This window comes from Bos grunniens, chromosome 16, assembly GCF_055505025.1.
Source record: "Bos grunniens cultivar Pamir isolate PY7600 chromosome 16, Bosgru_T2T1.0, whole genome shotgun sequence".
Taxonomy (NCBI): domain Eukaryota; kingdom Metazoa; phylum Chordata; class Mammalia; order Artiodactyla; family Bovidae; genus Bos; species Bos grunniens.
This window is the reverse complement of record NC_141180.1, coordinates 14,757,414-14,778,992: the sequence shown is the minus strand read 5'-3', so window position 1 is coordinate 14,778,992 and position 21,579 is coordinate 14,757,414. Positions and strand designations below refer to the sequence as shown.

Genomic DNA, 21,579 nt, shown 5'->3' with positions numbered 1-21,579 from the left:
ATAGCATTTGTTCCCTTTCTGGCACTGGTTAGATGCTCAGTAGTGTCCTCAGTAATAATGTTGATTCACAGTAAAAAATAAGCCTTAAGTTGGTTCTTAGCTTTGGAGAATGTACAATGAGTTTTTAAAATAATGCTATAAACAAACATTTTTACTTTGTTTTAATTAACTTTTTTATTGTGGTAAAATACACATAGCATTACCATTTTTAAGTGTTCTTAAAAATGTATTAGGGCTTCCCTGGTGGCTCAGTGGTAAGCAATCTGCCTACAGTGCAGGAAATGACGGTTCAATACCTGGGTGGAGAAGATCCCCTGGAAATGGAAATGGCAACCCACTCCAGTAATCTTTCTTGGGAAATCCCATGGACAGAGAAGCCTGGCGGGCTACAGTCCGTGGGGTCGCAAAGTGTTAGACACAACTGAGTGCACATGTGCATAAAAATGTGTTAATGGAGTATTAAATATATTCATATTGTTGTGTAACCATCACCACATCCATAACCTAACTCTTTTCATCTTGTATAATTGAAACTCTGTTTCCATTAAATATAGTAACTTCTCCTTCTTCCTCCCAGCCCTTGGCAGCACCTGATTCCTGTCTATAATTTTGATTGCTCTAGGTATATACACAAAAGAATTGAAAATAATGTCTTGTTATCAAGCAAAGGGCTTGCTGCCCAAATTTGCATATAAGCCAATACTATGGCACCAGCTTTTGAGAAGAGAAAGGGCTTTATTGTGAGGTTTAACTGGCAAGGAAACAAGGAGGCATGGCTCTCAATTCTGTCTCTTCATTCTGGGGTTTGGTGGAATGCTCACGAGTTAGAAGAGGGTTGGTTTGCAGAAGCCCTGGAGGGGCAGGTATCCAAGGCAGGGCTTTGGAGCCTGTCCATTTGTGGTGAGATTAGGTTCAGCAGCTTCAGAACCAGATCTTCCTGCACCATGGACCCTGTACTTTTGACAGGGTTCTGGTCACATCTGGCCCTTTCATTCCGGGGAGGGGGGAAACTTTGGTTCTGGGTGTTACTTGAGGTCAAATTTTTCTCTTCTGAGCGTGCTTTGGCTGCATGACTTGTGGTTTTGTTCTGTTTGTCTCTGAAAAACAACTCAGTATCTTGTTAGAAACAGGATAGGGCCAGTTTGGGCTGGTTCTGCGATTATAGTCTCAAAGAGATATTTACATACCTATGCTCATACCAGTGTAAGTAATTCTTGTCCATAAATAGATAAGCAAAATGAGGTATGTACATACAATGGAATATTATTTAGCCTTAAAAAGGAAGGAAATTCTGACGGATGCTACAACATGGATAAACCCTGAGTGGCATGGAGAAGGAAATGGCAACCCACTCCAGTGTTCTTGCCTGGAGAATCCCAGGGACGGGGGAGCCTGGTGGGCTGACGTCTATGGGGTCACACAGAGTCGGACACGACTGAAGTGACTTAGCAGCAGCAGCAGCATGGATGAACAGTGAGCTGAGTAAAATAAGTCATATAATTACATTTTAAGCTTATTTTTAATGTTCTTCAAACATGAAAAACTATTTAGAATATTATATTAATGTTAAACTGCCTTGCTAGCAAGGAACATAATTTATTCAGTTCTGTGGGATGTAAGTTATGATTTATAAATATCCATGAATATGCTGTGTCTTCTTTTGAATTTCTAGAGTTAGATATTAAACTTGACTATTCTAGACTTATTTCCCCACTCCTGAGTCTGATGCTTTACTTTTTCTATCTAGGAGGAAAGTTTTATTTGAATTTTTAAAATCCTTATTTAAAAATTAGTCCATTTTAATACGTTATTTGATTTTTAATTTTAGTCAGATTATTTTATTAACTTATTAAAATTTTTGAGTGGCATACTCTTTTTTTTTTTCTTTAATGAGATGGGTAGATATTTATCTAATATTGGATGAGATGGAAATGAAGTTTGTTTAATTCAGATTAACATGCTGCTTGCTTAATGTTAATTGCTCATCGATGGAGAACTCAAAGTGCTTATGTGGTTAAGAGAACTTCTAGTGAATGTTGGTTCTGCTACTGACTTCCTTTGTGGCTTTGAGAAAGATCTAACAACTACAAAGATTTAGCGTTGGAATGTACACAAAATAGTTTGCCAGAAGCATTTGATAAAAGGCAACTTAACTGGGTGGCGATTTTAAAAGACTATTTCATTTGACTTGATAAAATCACTTAATGCAAGTTGTAAGGGTTATCCTTTTTTATTAGTGGATAAAAACATGGGGTCCAGAGTCAAACTAACAAAGATTTAGGTACCTACCACCACTCTGTAGTCTTGGGCAAGTGTTTTACAACCCTAAACCTTGGTTTCTGTATCTGAAAACTGGTTTTCATAGCAGGTAATATTTATTTACATGTGCCAGGAATTCTGCGAAACATTTTAATTTTAGACACATTATTTTATTTGCTTCATATAATAACCTTATTCAGTAAATGCTACTTTCTCCTCATTTCACAGATGAGGAGCTGGGGTATAGAAAAGTAGGTAGCGTGGTTAACTTGGTTTGTAAATAATCTTCGAGCTACAGATTAAATCCTGCTTCAATCTGTTCCCCAATTCTGATTCCAAAATTCTAAAGTAAAATTTTGTGATTATAACAACTTGAGGATAGGCAGCCATGTCTTCTAATTTTTTTATATCACATAGCTCTTAGTATCATATACATTTGAGAGTATAGTATACATTTGATATGTATTTATTGATTGTTAGGAATTTCTCTTAGAAAACATGTAGATATATTTATAAAAAAAATAATGGCCACTTTCTCTAAGGGCTAGTTCTTTCTATTATTCTTTTTAAAAGTTGCCACTGAAGGGTATTTTAGGACTTTCATTCTAAGACTCTTTTGTCTTCATGCTGGTATTTTTTAAAAACAAATAAGAAAGCTATAGAGAAGGCTGACCTCTCAAGAATTTTTGTGTGGGGAATTACTTAAGGCATAAAAGTCCATAAACCATTTTTATCCATTTCATTTTTTTGTGTATTTTCAACAAACTGTACTTCCAGTTAGTAAAAGATGGCAATTTTTGTTTATACCAGGCCAAATTCCATTCTCATAAACTCAGAGTTCATTGGCCTTATTAAAGTCTAAAAGCCCTAATTGAGTATATTTTAATAAAGATTATCTACTCAATTTGGGGCTGTTTACCTCAGAACATTTTTTAAGAGTAGCATTTAAGAGTAGTAGGTTTCATAACAAATCCTACAACGTATATCCTTGTTTTTAAAAATAGCATTATAATTTTATTCTGATTATATCAATAATATATCTGTGAATGATGCTGACATCCCAGTAACCCTTTCCTCGTTAGAAGGTAATTCTGTGTTATTTTGTCAAATAGTTGAGTATTTAAGTTTGTACAATGTAGATCATTGTACATTTCAGTAAATTTATTTATAAAATCATTGAATTATTAAAGTGAGTGAATTTTATGGTATGTAAACTGTACCTCAGTAAAACTGTTAAAAAATATAACCATGCCAGGAGTTGACAATTTTTTCAGTTTTTTGCTAATTGGAAAACTAGGATGATGTAATTATTTTCTTTATTTCTTCTTTATTTCTATTTTCTTTCATACTGTGGCTATGGTTTGTTGCTATAGATAAATAACTGATTTACCTAAAACTAATTTTTTTATAAAGTATTTCAGGACAGAGAAATGTTTACTTTATTCTCTGGCAAAGAGCATACTTTCTTTTCTAATATAAGCTTGAAATTTATAAGACTCTTAGAAAACATGTTGTTTCATTTATTTTTTTAACTCTTTTATGGACAGTTTGGATTATTTCCAAAGTTATAAAAAAGAATGGGTGTAAATTACTCCACGTTGCTGATTGTTTGTTTACACTAGTTACAAAATTGGAACACATTATTTTTTCCATTGCTTTTGTAAAACATTGGTTTAACTTATCTATATAGCTTTGTTCTCATTTTAAAAAACAAAGTACTTATGGACCCTTTCCAATGTATTTATTGTCTGCTTTTTCTTTCTTTTGGGTTTTGATATTATTTATATTTTAAAATTAACTTGTTAGGAGAGTAACTTTTTCCGTGCAACTTATTTTTAGGAAGATGTTTGTATGTTCTTAAAGATATTCTGCGTGTGTCTTCTCCAAAGGAGTATGATCCATTTTAAAATTTTACTATATCCTGAAAAATTATTTTATGAAAGCGATCTTGCAAGTCTAATAAGGGCCAACTTTTTAAGATCTAATTAAGATGTTATTGAGATCAGTTAACTAATATTTGACAACATCAAGCATTGGTGAGGATGTGAAGGCCAAGAGACATTGTTGTAATTAAAAGGCACTTGGAATTTAAGAATTAATTGGGGTGGCTTGATTTCTCATTAGTTAAATCATCGTGTACTTATTCTGTGGCTTGAAACTATTAGACATTAGATGATGATAATGGTTGTCATTGTTACTCTTTTATATGTACCAATATATAGTGCTTGCTGTGTTATCAGACACTGTCATCAAGACTTTACTTATAGTAACTTGTTTAATTCTCACTATGATCCTATGAAGTAAAGACTACTACTTTCCTTGTTTAACAGATAAGGAAAATAAGTCACACAGAACTCACTCAAAAACACAGATCCCCAGGTAGACATTGCTCTTAACCACTTTACCATAATATGAGGACTGCTTTCCTTTTCTTTTTTAAAAGAAATAAAAGATTGTTCATCTTGAAAGAATTAAAAAGTACTTAGTGTAAAAAAATGAGAATTAATACTTTACTGCTAGAAGGATGAGTGTTATTTCCAGTGACTGACAGAGTCTGATTACTGATGCTTTTTCATAGACTGCTAAGCAGTTAGTTCAGACAGTATTATTTGAATTTACTCATATAATCTTTATTAGTATTTTTTAATGTGTATGGTAGTTTATATCACTTGTCTATTTGCATTGGTTGCATTTTTTTGTGGGAAATCTTTATCTGTTGCTTAAAAGATAAGGAGTATAAATATACTTCACATCCCATCTAACTTTTGAAAAATCTGTATCACTGTAACTCAAAATATGAACTGTAATTTCACATAAGAATGCTAATAGTTGTTGATTAATTGATGACATATTAATATAAGTAAATAAAAATATTATAATTGATATTTGTTGAAGTAAGCACATGGTTTATAACTTTAGTTGATAAATAGAACCCAACAAAAGGTTGTAAACATTTTAATAAGCTTATTATACATACTGAGAATAAAGTCTCTCTCTCAGTATAAATATGTTTTGGGAGAAAAGTTCAAGCTATTGTTTTGTTTTTTTCTTAAATCAATTCATTCCCCCTCCTTTGTTTATATTTTATTTTTTAGGATTTTGGCCCCCAACAGTAATTATCAGGATATTGAGACCCTCTATAACTTCCTAATCAAGTATGAGGTAGGAAAAATATTTTTAAATGTTTATCATATTTCCATTATAATCAAGTTTTAATATAAACAAACAGAGGTGTTCTAAAATGGAATGCTATTTAATTGCTGTTTACTTTAAATTCTTAAATGCCACCAAAGTTTGCCCCCGACATTCATTTTTTGTGTTTCATTCTCTTAAGTGAGCACATGTAGTAGAGACCTATACTAAGACAACACGGAGCTGTTTCCCATCAGGGACGCTGTTGGTGTGCTGGATAGGGCATTTCTGTGTTGTGTGGAACGTTGCAGGATGCTTCAACATCTCTGATCCTCAGATACTAAACGCCAGTACTCTCTCAGTCATTGTGACAACCAAAAATACCCTCCCACCGCACCCAACTCATATACCCAGATGGCCCCTAAGGAGGACGAACCACCTCCGGTTGAGCACCACTGATTACTGAAAAGGAAAGCTATAATTTAGTTTTCTCCATAGCAGCAGCATAGACCCTGGAATTAAAGCTCTGATGAGGCTCCAGTGTGTTTTGTAAATTAATCTTCGTGCTTTTCTTATCCTTGTTGATCCAAGGAAAGTATTCTGTTGATCTTCAGTTTTGTTTGCCTAAAGTTCTTTGCCCATGTGCGCATATATTCTTTCCTTTTTGAGGGTGTGTGTGTTTAATTTTTAAAACACTCTAAATATAGGAATGTGACATATATTCACGTGTCACTTTTCTTGTGAAGTTGAACATCTTTATATGTGTTTCTTTGCTTTTATTCCTGATTAGCTCTTCAACTTTTTTTTTCTTAATTTAAAAAATTTTTACATGTTTCAATGCCATTCTCCCAAATCTTCCCACCCTCTCCCTCTCCCACAGAGTCCATAAGACTGTTCCATACATCAGTGTCTCTTTTGCTGTCTCGTACACAGGGTTATTGTTATCAAAACTAATACAATTATGTAAAGTTTAAAAACAAAATAAAATTTAAAAAAAAATTTTTTTTTAGTTTGGCTCTGCTGGGTCTTTGTTGAAGTGCAAGGGCTTTCTCTAGTTGTGGTGCCCCGGCTTCTCATTGTGGTGGCTTCTCTTGTTACAGAGCATGGGCTGTAGAGCACAGGCTCCGTAGTTGAGGCTCATGGGCTTAGTTGCTCCGAAGCATGTGGAATCTTCCTGGAGCAGGGATCAAACCCGTGTACCCTGCATTGGTGGGTGATTCTTAACCACTGGAACACCAAGGAAGTCCTCTGTAACTTTTTTATGCCACATCTTACATTAAGAACCTAGTGTTGAAGAACACAGACTCTGAAGTCAAACTAGTCATGTTCAAATGTTGGTTCTGCTGCCAGTTAAGAGTATAATCTTAGAAGAGTTATCTGATTGTCCTTGTCTCAGTTGCCCCATCTTAAAATGAGAATAACATAAGTAGATAAACTACAGCTATTCATTAAATAAGACTAAATAACTTAATATATATAAAGTGCTCCAAACAGTACCAGGCACAAAGTAAGTGTTCAGTAAGTGTTACTTCTCTTATTTAAGGAACGAATGGTGTTTATATGTACCTTTTAAAAGTTACCCTTAATATGTTCAGTTCAGTTGCTCAGTTGTGTCCATCTCTGTGGCCCCATGGACTGCAGCACGCTAGGCTTTGCTATCCATCAACTCCCGGAGCTTACTCAAACTCATGACCATTGAGTCGGTGATGCCATCCAACCATCTCATCCTCTGTCATCCCCTTCTCCTTCTGCCTTCAGTCTTTTCCAGTATCAGGGTCTTTTCCAAGGAGTCAGTTCTTCACGTCAGGTGGCCGAAGTATTGGACTTTCAGTTTCCAGCATCAGTCCTTCCAATGAATAAATATTCAGGACTGATTTCCTTTAGGATTGACTGGTTGGATCTCCTTGCAGTCCTAGGGACTCTCAAGAGTCTTCTCCAACACCACAGTTCTTAATGCTGTATAACCACTTTATGTGATTATTAAGATAATTTCCTCTTTTGAGATGACTTGATGAAATAATTATTTCATCATGCTTTCTGAATTTCAGTCCAATAAAAATTTATTTGGAGAAACAATTGGACAATTTTAAAATCACATCCTGGAAAAATCTGATATATAGGTCTTCTGGGGGTTTAGTACTTTCTATTGCTGAGAGCATTGGGAGAAAATACCCAATTTGTTATTTATAAGAATATGTGGATCTGAGTCCCAGATTTTTAAAGTTATTTCTATTAGCTGAACTTCGTCCCCAATACCAATTATTACATTGGATGTATTTGTCTCATAAACAGTGATAGGGACAATCTAAATTTTTTAAGATGTTTGACTGTTACTATACTTAAACCTTTGCTTTGATTTTTTTAAGAATTAAGAATAATATGACCATTTCTCATATTTGGCACTCACTGTTAACACTACAACTAAGAGTTAATGATACCAATTCCATTTTACAATCATAACTCTTAATGTTTACTGACAGGGGTATCTTTTAGTTATTTGTTTTCTGGGAATTAAAATTATACACTTAAGCACAGAAATGATACTTAATAGTGTAATTTAAAACTTCCAAATATGACTAATTTAAAATATCTTGTATCAAAACTCAGGAAGGTAGTGAAATGATATATTTCAGGCTAGAACTGTGATGTATGTCATGAATCTGTGTTTTAGGTTTCCTTTAGTAGTAGGTTCACTGCCTACTTTAGAAGTCATCTACTACAACCCGGAGTCACATCATCCCAGCCATGTTCTGGGATAAGGGTCTAAATAGATATGGGTGATTGTTTTCAAAACTACAGATAAATCAGATAGTTTGTTTTTTTTTTTTCCCTAAAAATCTACTAGTGGCTTCAAGAACTTGTTTGTATTTATATTATGTCAAGTTCAAAATCAGTTCTTCAGCTGATTTTTCTCAACAGTTGGTAGAGAATAGATTATTCTTTTTATCTTATGATCAAAGATCTGCAGTGTTGACTGTTGACATTTGCTGGCCTAAGTCTGGATACATTTATAGGTCCCAGCATGTTGGGGCAATAGTGAAAATATCAAAGACCCTTGAGATCATCAGGGCAGAACATGTAGAAAAATAGGAATCGAACTGGTTGATAAGTTAACTCTAAATGTATATCTTAAAACATTTTTAGAAGATTATTTTAATAAAAATTATAAAGTACCTAAAAATCATGATAAATAATATACCACTTTCTTAAATCATTAAATATAATAGTAAATATTATGCATAATTAAATAACATTTTCAGCAAAAATTGAGGATTATATATATTTCAAATTTATATTTAAAAACTATGTGTTTTTAACTTTTAGTGAATGGAACATTTTCTATACAGATATGTTGAATTTGTTATAAAAATACTGAAAGAAGCTCATGGAACTTTTGCAAATAAGCAATACCCTAAACTCTACAGGAGACTTTCATGATATAAATCTTTAAAGTAGTGTTAAGTCAATGTAGGAACAAAAATTTTTCCTCATCAAAAATGCATATGCTAATAATAAAGTAAGTATTTTTAAAAGTAAAGTGAATAGAAGATAGTTTCATTTAGTTTCCCTTCACTAATTCAGAATTTCTAGAAAGTTAGACACTATGTTATTTCTTGAGTAATCTGGGGCTAAGGGCTAAGTCGCTTCAGTCATGTCTGACTCTTTGCGACCCTATGGACTATAGCCCCCCTCAGGCGCCTCTGTCCATGGGATTTTCCAGGCAAGAATACTGGAGTGGGTAGCCATTTCCTTCTCCAGGGGGTCTTCCTGACCGAAGGATTGAACACCTGTCTCTTGTGTCTCCTGCATTGGCAGACGGGTTCTTTATCACTAGTGCCATCTGGGAAGCCCCCTTGAGTAATCTGTTAAAAAGAATTTCCTTCTACAAATTTCCAGATTCTTCCTTGCAACATAAATAAAATATTGCCTAAATCAGTGGTAAGCCTCAAGAAATATAGGATTCCTTCACTGTGTTCTCCACATGTGCCACAAAAAGTTTTTGTATGATGAAGGACTTTTATTTTTACAGTATTATAAATTATGAATAATAGATATTTATAAACTGAAACATAGTCATTTAAATATGTAGACGTTGATAGTCGGAAAAACATATTTCTTTAGAAAATGTCTATAAATCATCCATTTCCCAAAACAGATTTTTCCACACAGTTTATTACCTTAGTGTTTAAAGTTATTCAGAAATAGCTTCCAGAAGGGTCACCCGTAGTATTCAAATGTTGTTAGAGTTGACTACTTAACTGTTTCTTTCAGCTTGAATTAATTCTAATGTTCATGAAATGAACAAGATGTGGCTGATTCTGCTTACAACAGCCTACCTGTATGACCCAGATCTACTTTAGCTTTAGGTATAGGTATTAAATGTTAACAATTTATATACTTTTCCCAGAAAATAAATATTGAATAAGTATATTAGGGTTAGGCTAATTGATGCATGAAATCTGCTGATAAGAGCCAGTAATAGTAGAATTTAGTGTTGCATATATTATACACATTTTTTTTCTGTCCATTTGATCTCTAAAGTGATCATCTGCTTTCTTGGGAGTCCCACAAATCCCAGGACCATCTCACTTCTTCTGGTTCTGTTAACAGATTAAGTTGTAACAATAGGACTAATATTTTTACACATAGTTCAGTGTTACGTGTTATGTTCACTGAACTTCTAATTGTTATTATTTAGTCCTTTTTTATGCAAAAGCAAAAACTTGACATTCTCCTCCTTCAGAATATGAGCCATTCTAATTGTGCTCTCACCTTTCATTTGACTTAATATGCATTTTTAATAGCTATATTTTGATTCTTTTCAGGTAAATAAAAATGTCAAATTTACTGCCCAGGAACTTTATGATTGTGTTTCACAGGCTGAGTATCGGTAAGTCATATATGTATGTATAGTCATATATATTGGAGAAGGCAGTCGCACCCCACTCCAGTACTCTTGCCTGGAAAATCCCATGGACGGAGGAGCCTAGTAGGCTGCAGTCCATGGGGTCGCTAAGGGTTGGACACGACTGAGCAACTTCACTTTGACTTTTCACTTTCATGCATTGGAGAAGGAAATGGCAACCCACTCCAGCATTCTTGCCTAGAGAGTCCCAGGGATGGGGGAGCCTGGTGGGCTGCTGTCTATGGGGTCACACAGAGTCGGACACGACTGAAGTGACTTAGCAGCAGCAGCAGTCATATATATATGTATGTAGATATATCAGAGTGACCTGCTCTTGCCATGTATAGCACTAACTTGGTGGTGGTGAAGGATTGTTTGTATGTCTTCACTATACTGTGTTTTTTTTTTAGCTTTTATAAATATGAAATAGTTCATACATATAAAAAAACTGTCATATAAAAAAACTGTGTGTGTATATATGTATGCACATAGCAAGTTTAATTTTTAAAGTAAATTCTCAAGTTTAGGGATGTCAAGGCTCTTTTATATTTTTCAAAAATATTGAAGACCCACCCCTAAGAGCTTTTGCTTATGTGGGTTTTATCTATCTATATAGAAATTAGAATTGAGAAATTTCTAATATTTATTCATTTAAATAGGCTGTGCACAGTTTTCTCTGTTCATCTGGCATTTTCCACTAATGAAATCATATATAAGAAAATAGGAAATTTTTGTTGTGCTCAAATTGTTTTTTAATATATCAATGCTGTTACAATAAATTGTGTTCAAAACAAGAACTTTAGCAGAACTGACTGTATTCTCATTACTGTGTAATATGCCAGTGTATCACTTCACCAGTTTATTTGCCATTTATAATTTGCAGATATATTTGTGTAGCTACAGAATTGTATGAGTGGACACAATGACAGAGTTAACTATCAAGGTGGTTCTACTGGTAAAACTCTAGATTCATAAATATGTTTGATGATATCAAGACACTAGAACTGGTACTCATACACGAATGTTACCAGGCAGCATAACTGAAAATTCACTCATTCACTTGATTAAAATAAGTTTTCTAAGAAAATCTGAAGTCAGTTAGGCATGCATCATCTGTTATAGCTGAGGATGAAAATGATTTTTTACCCTGATCTTCAGACTACCAGTTAATCAGTTATGTTCTTATTTATGGGCTTCCGTGGTGGCTCAGCGGTAAAGAATCCATCAGCCGTTGTAGGAGACATGGGTTCAATCCCTGGGTTGGGAAAATCCCCTGGAGAAGGAAATGGCAAACTACTCCAGTATTCTTGCCTGGAGAATTCCATGGACAGAGGAGCCTGGTGGGCTACAAGTCCATGGGATCACAAAAGAGTCAGACATGACTCAGCAGCTAAACAACAATCAACAACTCTTACTTATAGATTGTTACAGATAATCTACGTTTAAAGGTTTGTATACTTGAGATTTGGATTAAAAATATAATGTCTTCCAGTCTTGGTGATATTTTTGAAGGTGTATAAAGCTCCGTATATAACTTGGAGGGCAGAGTCCCTTACAGGATGGTTCCATTCAAATGTCTAAAATTATTTTGACTTCAGCTTACTGTTTAAATATTTGGGAAGTTTTTTTGGTTTGTGTTGGAGAGGGAAAGGATGCAAGTGTCAAACTTAAATGTTCAAAGTTAAAGTAGTAGTACCTATTTTTCTTTATTTTCTTTGCCCTTACAATGCCAAGAATTTGAACTATGATATTAATTAATAAGCTCCCTCTTATATCCTGAAAGGATGATTTTAAAGAGAAATCCAATATGTCTAATGTCTTGAATGCATTGGAAAATGGCAGTTGCTGTTCAAGTGGGCTTTTAAAGTTAATAGCTTTTAGATTTGTTACTCTGTTGTTTTTTAAAATTATTTGCTATATTTTCAGTGAATGGTACCTCCCATATGAACCTCTGCTATACTCCACAGCTCAGTTTTCAAGTAAGTTGCCAGAAGACAGAGGTTCTTTTTGTTTCAGTAGTTCATACTAGACGCAGAGCCAAATGCAATAGTAGCAAAGCTTCCCTGTGACTCCGAAGTGAAAACGCAAGAATGATTTAACTTCACTATATTAAGAAAAACAATTACTTAGAATGTCTGACTTTGGTAATCTTTGTTTTTGATTTGTGACGTGTTGTGAAGGAAGAGGCTGTTGGTGTGTCAACATCAAATTTATTGCAATAGGGAAGAAATTCAGTAGCTCAAGAAGAAAACTATTTTATAGGTTCTGATAAGGCAGGTAATTAAGGTTTCTCATTGAAAGTGGCTTGGACCAAAATTTGAATTCCATGACACAGCAGAGCCTTGGTGTTCCTGTGTACACATCAGTTAGTGTTTTCTCTCTTCTGTAGTTTGTAGATTCTTTGTCCTAGCTTTCGCTCTTGCCAGTGGGGTCTGAGCACTGCTTACCCTGCACAGATGAGGAGTTTGCTCAGAAAATCCAGGATGGTAAATTAATAAGATTATCAAATAAATTACTAAATAAATATCTTGTGTGATATCCTCTATTGATACATATATGAAAAATAAGTTAGGAATAGTGTTTAATTCACTTTGCTTGACCTATAAATTCTTGACAGAATGTTCTGGCATGTTTACAAGACAAGTCCCTAAGGTCATTTTTCCTGTGTGAAATGCACATTGGTTTGTGACATTAGCTCCTTCAAGTACCTGGTATATCCAAATAATATGCTGCCTAAGGCATGAGTATCAGGAACAACTTTGTTTTCCTTATGGCAAGAGCTTTCCGGAATTACTGCTTTCTGAACGCCAGGGATCAGCTCTGTGGTAGTATCACATTAGAGCTCTGGTTCTCTGAAGTGTGGTTCCTGGAGCTGAGTGTTAGCACCATCTGGGAACTTGCAAGAAATGCACTCTAAGACTCTAGCCCAGACTTTCTGAGTTATATGTACTACATTGTATTCCATTTTCCCTTTACTTGAGATGCACATTGCAAGTATTTAGAAACATTAAGAGAGCTGTAAAACAATATCCATTGTACTCTTTTTCTTGTACCTAGAAAGGATTTTGGAAAAAGTATTGGAGGTAGGGCACTTCAATTCACTACTGCCATGCCACTTTGACAAAATTAGCTATGGAAATGAATCAGAACTGCTGCAGTTATTGTTTATTGATTTGATCAAATTTCTGCTTATTTTGACCCATCTGAGATTTGGTCAAAGTTAATTTCAGACTCATGATAGGATGATTTAGAAAATCAGTGGCAGTTCTGTAGAAATTTCATGAACAGTACAGAATTGCAGAACTAGAAGCAATCTCCAGCCTTTAGCTTTGTTCCAGAAAGGATTAGGAGTTGGGATTGTTTAGTTTGGCAAAGAAATAGGACCACCTGTAAGGGACATAAAATATCTGTACTCTTGGAGGAAACAGGGATAACAACTTCTTGTTTTGTTTTAATTTAGGCAAACAGCTTATAGATTTTTTTTTTTTTAAGCCCAGTGTAAAGAAAGAACTTTCTAGCAATTAAGAGATATCAGAATAGGTATTAGGCTTTCTCTCAGTTGTAAATGTCTCATCAGCGAGAGGTGGAAGCTAAGGTGAGAGAAGTCATTGGAGATGCTACAGAACAGTAGGCAAAGGTGTTAAGCAGTGTCTAATATTCTGCTGTTCTGCTTCTAATCCACTGAGGAAAGGACTCAAAAGTCCTATCATCATAGTCTGGTATTAGCCAAACACACATGATGCTGTGTTTGGTCGATACTAGAAAAACATTTGATACTTTCCTCAGCATCAATGACAACTTGATGCAGGAAGCAAAATCTGTAGGTGATAATCCATCGTCAGAATGCTGCCTCACACAAATAAAGAAACTACATGCCACCAGGATGAAAGAGGGCATAGGGCTCACCTCTTAACTAGGAGAGGGGGGGAAAAGAGAAGGAAGAAAGAAGAAGAGACGCCGAAATAGATGGTAAGTCTAGTTACTAAAAGAGTTTTTTTCCACATGTAGAGTAAGTAATCAAGAACAGGAATAGGGACCTACCCTTTTTATTTCACTTTTAAGTTTATAGGAAAACATTTTACATCTCTCTATTTTGGATCTCTTAGAGTCTTCCTAAAATCATTTTCTGAGTAGTTGTAAAGAACTGGCAAGAACATAACACTGATTTTAAGCACTCTAAATGTAGGAAATAGGTCTAGAGTAACAGAGTCAAAAGTCAGGTTTCAATCAGCCTCACTGCACGTTTTCAGGAAGTGAGGCCTCTCCAAAATATAGTGTATTTAGTATACTTTGCTGCCACTGTTAGCTCATCCTATCCCTTCAGTTCTGACTCACTTCTTTTCCCTTTGTGCCCTGCATCAGGGGATCCAGGCGTGGGGGAGGAGGGGTAGTGTGCAAAGGTAGCTAGGAGTCCTTCCCAATACCCTGGAGGTGGCTCAGAGCAATCTTAGAAACCAAAGACGTAACAGCAGTCTGCATGCTGCTTAGTTGCTCAGTTGTGTCTGACTCTTTGTGGCCATTTGGACAGACTCCTCTGTCCATGGGATTTTTCAGGCAAGAATACTGGAGTGGATTGCCATTTCCTCCTCCAGGGGATCTTCCCAACCCAGGGATCGAACCTGCATCTTCTGAGTCTTCTGCCTTCAGGCAGAATGTTTACCCACTGAGCCACTGGGGGCTTCCCAATAACCATGTAACTTTCATAATAAAAATAACTGCTGTTTTCTGACGCAGTACTGGATACTGGGTATTCTTTGTGAACTTATGCAGATGACCTCTCAGTAGATTTAAATAGGTTTTCAGGGGATTTGAACTCTTGACACCATGTGTAATGGGTTGGTGCTCTAACTGATGACTCAGCGATCCCACAGTTAATAGGCGTCCTGTCAGCTTTTGAGATTCAGCTAAGCTTAATGTTAGATACAGTTGTGAGTAGTTGGGGCAAATATCAGGCATTTGCGACCTCCTTTCTCACTTCTGGTTTAGAGTAGTTAACTAGTATTCATCTGTTAATGGCTAGGTGATCGATTCTCCTTAAGAGTCGAAGCTGCCAACTTCCTGTTCCTGTCCAGTGTCTGTTCCTGTCCTCTTAGAACCCACTAGTCTTGCTGTCCTTTAACTCCCAAACCAAATAAAACAAAAATATGTGATCTACTCTACAGTGTTCTTATTGGCAGCAGGTCTTCCTTGGAAACCATTATTCATGATTTCAGTAATATCCCCGAGATCATCTCCATGATAACTATCTAACAATTGCATTACTAAGTTGTTTATCCTGCCACGTTGTTTGGTTCATTGGAAGGACTGATGCTGAAGCTGAAACTCCAATACTTTGGCTGGCCACCTGATGTGAAGAACAGACTCATTGGAAAAGACCCTGATGCTGGGAAAGATTGAAGGTGGGAGGAGAAGGGGATGACAGAGGATGAGATGGCTGGATGGCATCACTGACTCAATGGACATGAGTTTGAGTAAACTCCAGGAGTTGGTGATGGACAGGGAGGCCTGGCATGCTGCAGTCCATGGGGTTGCAAAGAGTCGGACACAACTGAGCGACTGAACTGAAGAAACCATTTCTCTAGGCATTTTTACTCTCAAATATCAAATAATATATTCCCAATCCCAGTGTTCTCCTTTTGTAGTGCGATTTTTTCTTTTATCTTGCTGACTGTCTTGTAGTCACGTAACTTTTCTTTATCCTCTAGGGAAAAGTTAACCATTGGATGCCGCCAACTGACTGAGATGGAATATACCATGCAGCAGTGCAATGCCTCTGTCTATATGGAGGCCAGAAACAGGGGATGGTGTGAAGACATGCTCGACGATAGGACCTAAGTGCCGATTTGTAACTTAGAAGGAACTGAATTTGTCTTCAGGAACAACAGAGTACTTTTCAACCTTTTGTGCCAAACCTGAGAAACTTGCAAGAAATCTCATAGGTATAAAAAGATGATTGCCTAATACTGACAATCTCATTGAGCTTCTGTTGCATCCATTGTGGAATAAATCGTGGACTCAACTCTTCAGAAGTTGACCTTACCTCCCTACCTCTACTCCTAATACTGAGCCAACGTGACTAATGAAAGGAGAGCCGTCTTTTTGGACATCTTAGGGCAAGAGCCACTGTGGCATCTGAGGAAGGCCAGGGACACAGCATTAGCATCTCCCTCAACCCCAAATATGGGCCGGTGACCAGATACTTTCAAACCTCAAGAAAGAATTAGGACATGACCATGCTCATCATATTCCACAAGAGAAATCTTACCCTGGGCTGTTTTCTGATCAGACTGTCTTCCATGTAGACCGGGTGAAGTAATCACATCCCTTTAACTTCCTCCAAGGTAAGGGAAGTAGAATTTTTACTTCAGCTCCACCTTGCTACAGTAGCCTCTTCTCTTCCCTGGGCTTCAGGGAAGAAGCTCTTCAGGAAGCTTCCAACGGGAAGAACAGGGAGACCCCTCTACTCAGTTTTCAGATGTGAAGCAGCGTGGATTTATGGGATCAGGTGGCAGTGGCTGATGTTTGCCCCTAGCTAAACCAAGTGTTTAATTGACTTATTTCGTTATACCGGAAGTTGGAAATCCTTGTTTACCAAAGTATAGTATGCTGTTGTTAATACATTTGAGAAAATCTGATTTAGTATTCTATTATAAATGTTAATTTATTTTTTAAAGCAATAAATTATTTTTAGTGATTTTGCTTTTCATGTTCCAAATTTTGTTTCTGAACTATGTACAGGTATGACTATAAAAGTGACCCTCTGATAGAAGAGAATTAGGTGGAGTGCTCACTACCAGGAAGAAGGATCTGATGAGCTTTGTTTGCATAGAAAGCCACACCTCCTCCCAGGAGCTCAAAGTGCCCTCAGGGAAATGAGCCCTTGTAGAAGGAGAAGCTTCCAAAGTACCTCTGCTGTCTGCCTTTTTCCTTTTCCTTCCTCAGGAGCCAAGAAAGCATCCCCTCCCTTAACAAAAGAGCTTTCATCAGATTTTTCTTCCTCAACTACTTCTAGTTATTACTGGTTTTTACTCTGTTTGGGGTTTGTTGTTTTTTTTGTTTCTTTTTTTTTTGGCGGTGCCTCGCAGTTTGCAGGATCTTAGTTCCCCAACCAGGATTAAACCCAGGGTCATGGCAGGGAAAGCACCCAGAGCGAACCGTGGACTCCGTGGGACTCCCTGCTCTGCTTCATTACCTCCCTTTTTCCCTTTTATCTTTTTAATATGTTATACTTCTTAGGAAATTTTTCACTCTGGTCATGACTTATTTCACCCTATACATGTGGATTTTAATTTTATCCTAGTCTTTGTGTCTTTCACTTTCTGCATTGTCAGTTTTCAACCTTTTTATTTAAATATTTATTATAAGGTATAAGTGTTTTCTTCTTTCTAGTCTTATTTTTTCTCTTTGGCTACATTCTTTAAAACATTTTTAGTGTTTGTTTCTTTGAAATGTCAGATCTTTCTTTTTTGTTGCCTTTTCCTGATTTTAAACTTTCTGCTTTTTTTCCCTACTAGTCCATTGCAGGAGTTGAGGGCTTCCTTTCCTCCTGTTCCCTACTCTTTTTTTTTTCTTAGTCTCCTCTCTGGATTGGAGTAATTAGTTGACGTAATGATCATTTAAGCACTCCCTTGCACAGAACATAAATTTGTTTTGATAGGAGATTATCAGATCTTTAGAACTTCAGGTTTTAAAATCTCCATTCAGTATGGATAGCTATTGTGTTTGAGGGGACTGATGAAGAAAATCCCATGAGGGGAAGAGCTCTTTGCATAATGCCTTGCCTTAGTGAGGAGCTGTGATAACTTTCTGATACGCAATACCCAAGGATAGAGTTCATGGAACCATTTTACACCAGCCTTTCCTAGCTTACTTCCACAAGATCGTCTTATTTCCTTCTAGGAAGGACCTGGTTTGAATCCTCTGGTTTGCAGCTGCCATAGCTCTTCCAGCATTCTGAGCCAAAGAAAAGTTGGCTCAAGAACGTTTGTGTCCTACTGGGTCTTCTTGTTAGGACCTACAGTGGGCAATTGGAACTGGTGGAACCTCTCAGGTGGGTTCATTTCACTTTCCTATCATTGTCTTTGCCTGTCATCAAAGACAGGGGACACAAGACCAACCTGAAACTTTATTTCCTTGATCTTTTGGCCATCATCTTGAAAATAGAAGTCCTTTCACCCTTCCAAGGTTGACCCACGATTATTTAGTGTCTTGGTCTCCCTTAGACCTCCCTGGTGGCTCAGATGGTAAAGCATCTGCCTACAGTGCGGGAGACCCAGGTTCGATCCCTGGGTTGGGAAGATCCTCTGGAGAAGGAAATGGCACCCCACTCCAGTACTCTTGCCTGGAAAACCCCATGGACGGAGGAGCCTGGTAGGCTACAGTCCATGAAGTCACAAAGAATTGAAGACAACTGAGTGACTTCACTTTCTTACAGTTCATATTCCTGATGTGACATCTCCTCAAGTTCACCTACCTTTTGGAGCCTTTTAGCTCCTACTGACTCATCCCATGAGCTGGAATGAATTTACCTTTTTTTCTAAGAGGGAATGTATCTCACTATTAATGAACTGCATCTTCCACCGAGGGATGCTGCCACACGTACTCCTTTTCTGACTCAGATCGGATCGGATCGGACTGACAGCCCATTCTCCATCCAGTTGCTGGATCCTTAGGCTATGTGGCCAAAAAAAAAAAAAAAAACCCACTCCAGGGAAAACAAGCAGCTGCATGAGCGTGAGCAGAATCTATAGCTGTGAACCAAGAAAGGAAGGTGGTAAGACATTCAGATCTCAGGTACCACCAAGGCTCAGTATTCCTAACTGCGATCTAAACTGAGTCTCCTAGCCTGTGCAACTCGATGGTAGATGAATGGTTGTAGGCAAAACTACATTAATTTGAGACATAACCCTTGCATGGCCAGAGAGAATGAATGGTTCCCTGATGTGATTTCTAGTCAGGTAAAATAATACTAACATGTCCTAGCCTTTTTTAAAAAGCCTTTTCTTTTAAAGGTTTGGTTAAGCTAGAAAGACAGACCCTTTCCAAGTGTACAATTTTTAGTTCTGTCAGACACCATCACACAGCAGCTCACATATGAGTTTCAATCGCTCCTTAAAATTCCCTGGTGCCTTTTTGTAGCCAACTCCCATCCCCACCTCAGGAAGCCACTGATGTCTCCTGTCCATGTAGTTCTTTTCCAGAATGCTCTGTAAATAGAGGCTTTTCACTTAGCATGAGGCTTCTGACGATCCACTCGTGTTTTATCTTGTTTTTATTCCTTAGTATTTCATTGTATGGATGTACCCTTCTATCCATTCAACTGGAAGGATATTTGAGTTTTCAGATTTTGGTGATTATGAATAAAGCTATTATATTCATACACAGGTTTCTCTAAGAACATGTTTTCATTTCACTTGGATAAATACTTAGGAATAGGGCTACTGTCTTAGAATATTTAACTATTAAGAAACTGTCAAACTTCCTAAAGTGTATCATTTTGCTTTTTATTTTCCTAATGATCAATGATAGTAAGCACATTTTCATGTTATTATTAGATTCCATTTATCAGTGTCTTTTTCCAAACCTTTTGCAGGATGTTTCAGTTTGTCTCTTAAATTTTTCTGACTCATTAAAATTTGGTATTCTGTGTTCATCTTTTTCTAAGCTAAAATTATATTAGTCCCATTATTCTCTCTGAGCAAATGTTTTGCCATCTATTCAGACATATGCCCTTTTTAGATTCTTGTATTCCTACAAGATATCAACCCTAGACATACCCAGCTTAATAACTGAACTTTGCTTCTCAACCTTATTTGAACCCCCAATAGAGTACTGAGCTTCTAACAGAAGCCTATTTTGTTAGCTATTGTGCTAGTAAAAGAAGCCATGAGCACGTCCCTCTCTGTATATACTATACTTACTGTTCAGTTTATCGTTGTTAGTCTTTGACTCTTGAGAAACTTCTGGTCTTTTATGAAGCAAACTGGTACTTCACAGTTATTTAACCTTCAGATGATTTATTCAGTGGGTCTCCTGCTAACAGGCCCAAATTTGTGGCCTGGCCTTACTAAGTATATGAGATTCATATATTGGTATTTCCTTGTTTTCTCAGTGAGAGACTCTTCAAATTTTTTGAAACAAAGCAAGATACAAAAAATACTAATACTATGGAGACTCTTTTCTGTGACTCACAGTCTTCTAACTGTAACTGTGGAGATGCAGTAATGTCCTATATGTCTCCTTTGCCTACTCTCTCAAAATTTTACAGGGTTTTTACAGATTATAGGGTATACTTGTCATTCAGTCACTAAGTCGTGTCTGACTGATTGTGACCCCATGGACTGCAGCATGCCAGGCCTCCCTGTCCCTCGCTAGCAAGGATTCTTGTACTAATCATATTTCCAAATTATCCTCCCTAAAATATGATTATGTAAGGAATTCTACATGTTGAAAATGGTAAAATATGTAAGACCATACTTAGAGGCCAAATATCAAAGCCCTATCCTTGAAAATCACAATAAAAGAAAATTCATACTTGAGTATAATCAATTGTTTTGTTAATTCAAACAGGTATTTTATAGTTTTTGCTACTGTTTTAAGAATCGGGTATGTTTCATGCATTATTACGACTGAGAATGGTTATTAACCAATATTTTTAAACTACTCTGAAACCCACATTGGCAAAAAACAAAAACAAATTCTTTAACTTATACTTAAGCTATGCCATTTTCTCCTTCTCTTAAAAAAAAAACAAAAAACAAAAAAAAACCTTTTAAGTGCAGATAAACAGGAACAACTGTTCAATGAGCACTTTTTTTTCCCCTTTATGGAAACTTCTTATATTCAAAATATACTTAAAGAACATAATTTTAGCTACCAGTGGCATCAATGGTAATATGATAAAACTTTGACCAAAATATTCCCACATATTATTTGCATTAAGCATGTTACCTAGGAATTGAGAAGTGATTTCAAGGATATCATAGTGACTCCCTCCAGTAAAATTTTATTTCCTTGTGCTAAATAAATAAAACATACACAGAACCTTATTAAAAAGTCCGATTCAAATCTGCCAACCTAGTTTCAGTCTGGAATGAAACTAGTGATAGTCAGGAACTACAGAGCCACCAGGCAAACTGATTTCCTTTCTTGGTGGTTCTTTGTGGAACAGAGGAGTGAACTAAGGTGTCAAAGCACCAGTGGAACACTTGGGGAAAAAACTAATTTTCTTCTTAACCCAACTTAAGACACTGGATAGTCATATGGTCCCAGGTGGCTCATGA

General features: G+C 36.5%; 1 protein-coding gene across 39 annotated transcripts in view; it reads left to right on the top strand.

Annotated features, from left to right (window-relative positions):
- Positions 1–16,991, top strand: part of SWT1 (SWT1 RNA endoribonuclease homolog) — a 107,721-nt gene extending 90,730 nt beyond the window's left edge. For 30 of the 39 annotated variants that reach the window (XR_015143135.1, XR_015143133.1, XR_015143132.1 and 27 more), the window contains 3 exons: positions 5,355–5,421; positions 10,218–10,282; positions 16,003–16,991. Coding sequence is in view for 19 of the 39 variants with exons in the window: in XM_086343360.1 (XP_086199486.1) it covers positions 5,355–5,421; positions 10,218–10,282; positions 16,003–16,132 (262 nt within the window). In the remaining 20 variants the exon portion in view is untranslated. The remainder of the gene's footprint in view (positions 1–5,354; positions 5,422–10,217; positions 10,283–16,002) is intronic. The other 9 variants (XR_015143125.1, XR_015143130.1, XM_086343362.1 and 6 more) reach the window with 3 other exon arrangements.
- The last annotated feature ends 4,588 nt before the right edge of the window (positions 16,992–21,579 follow it).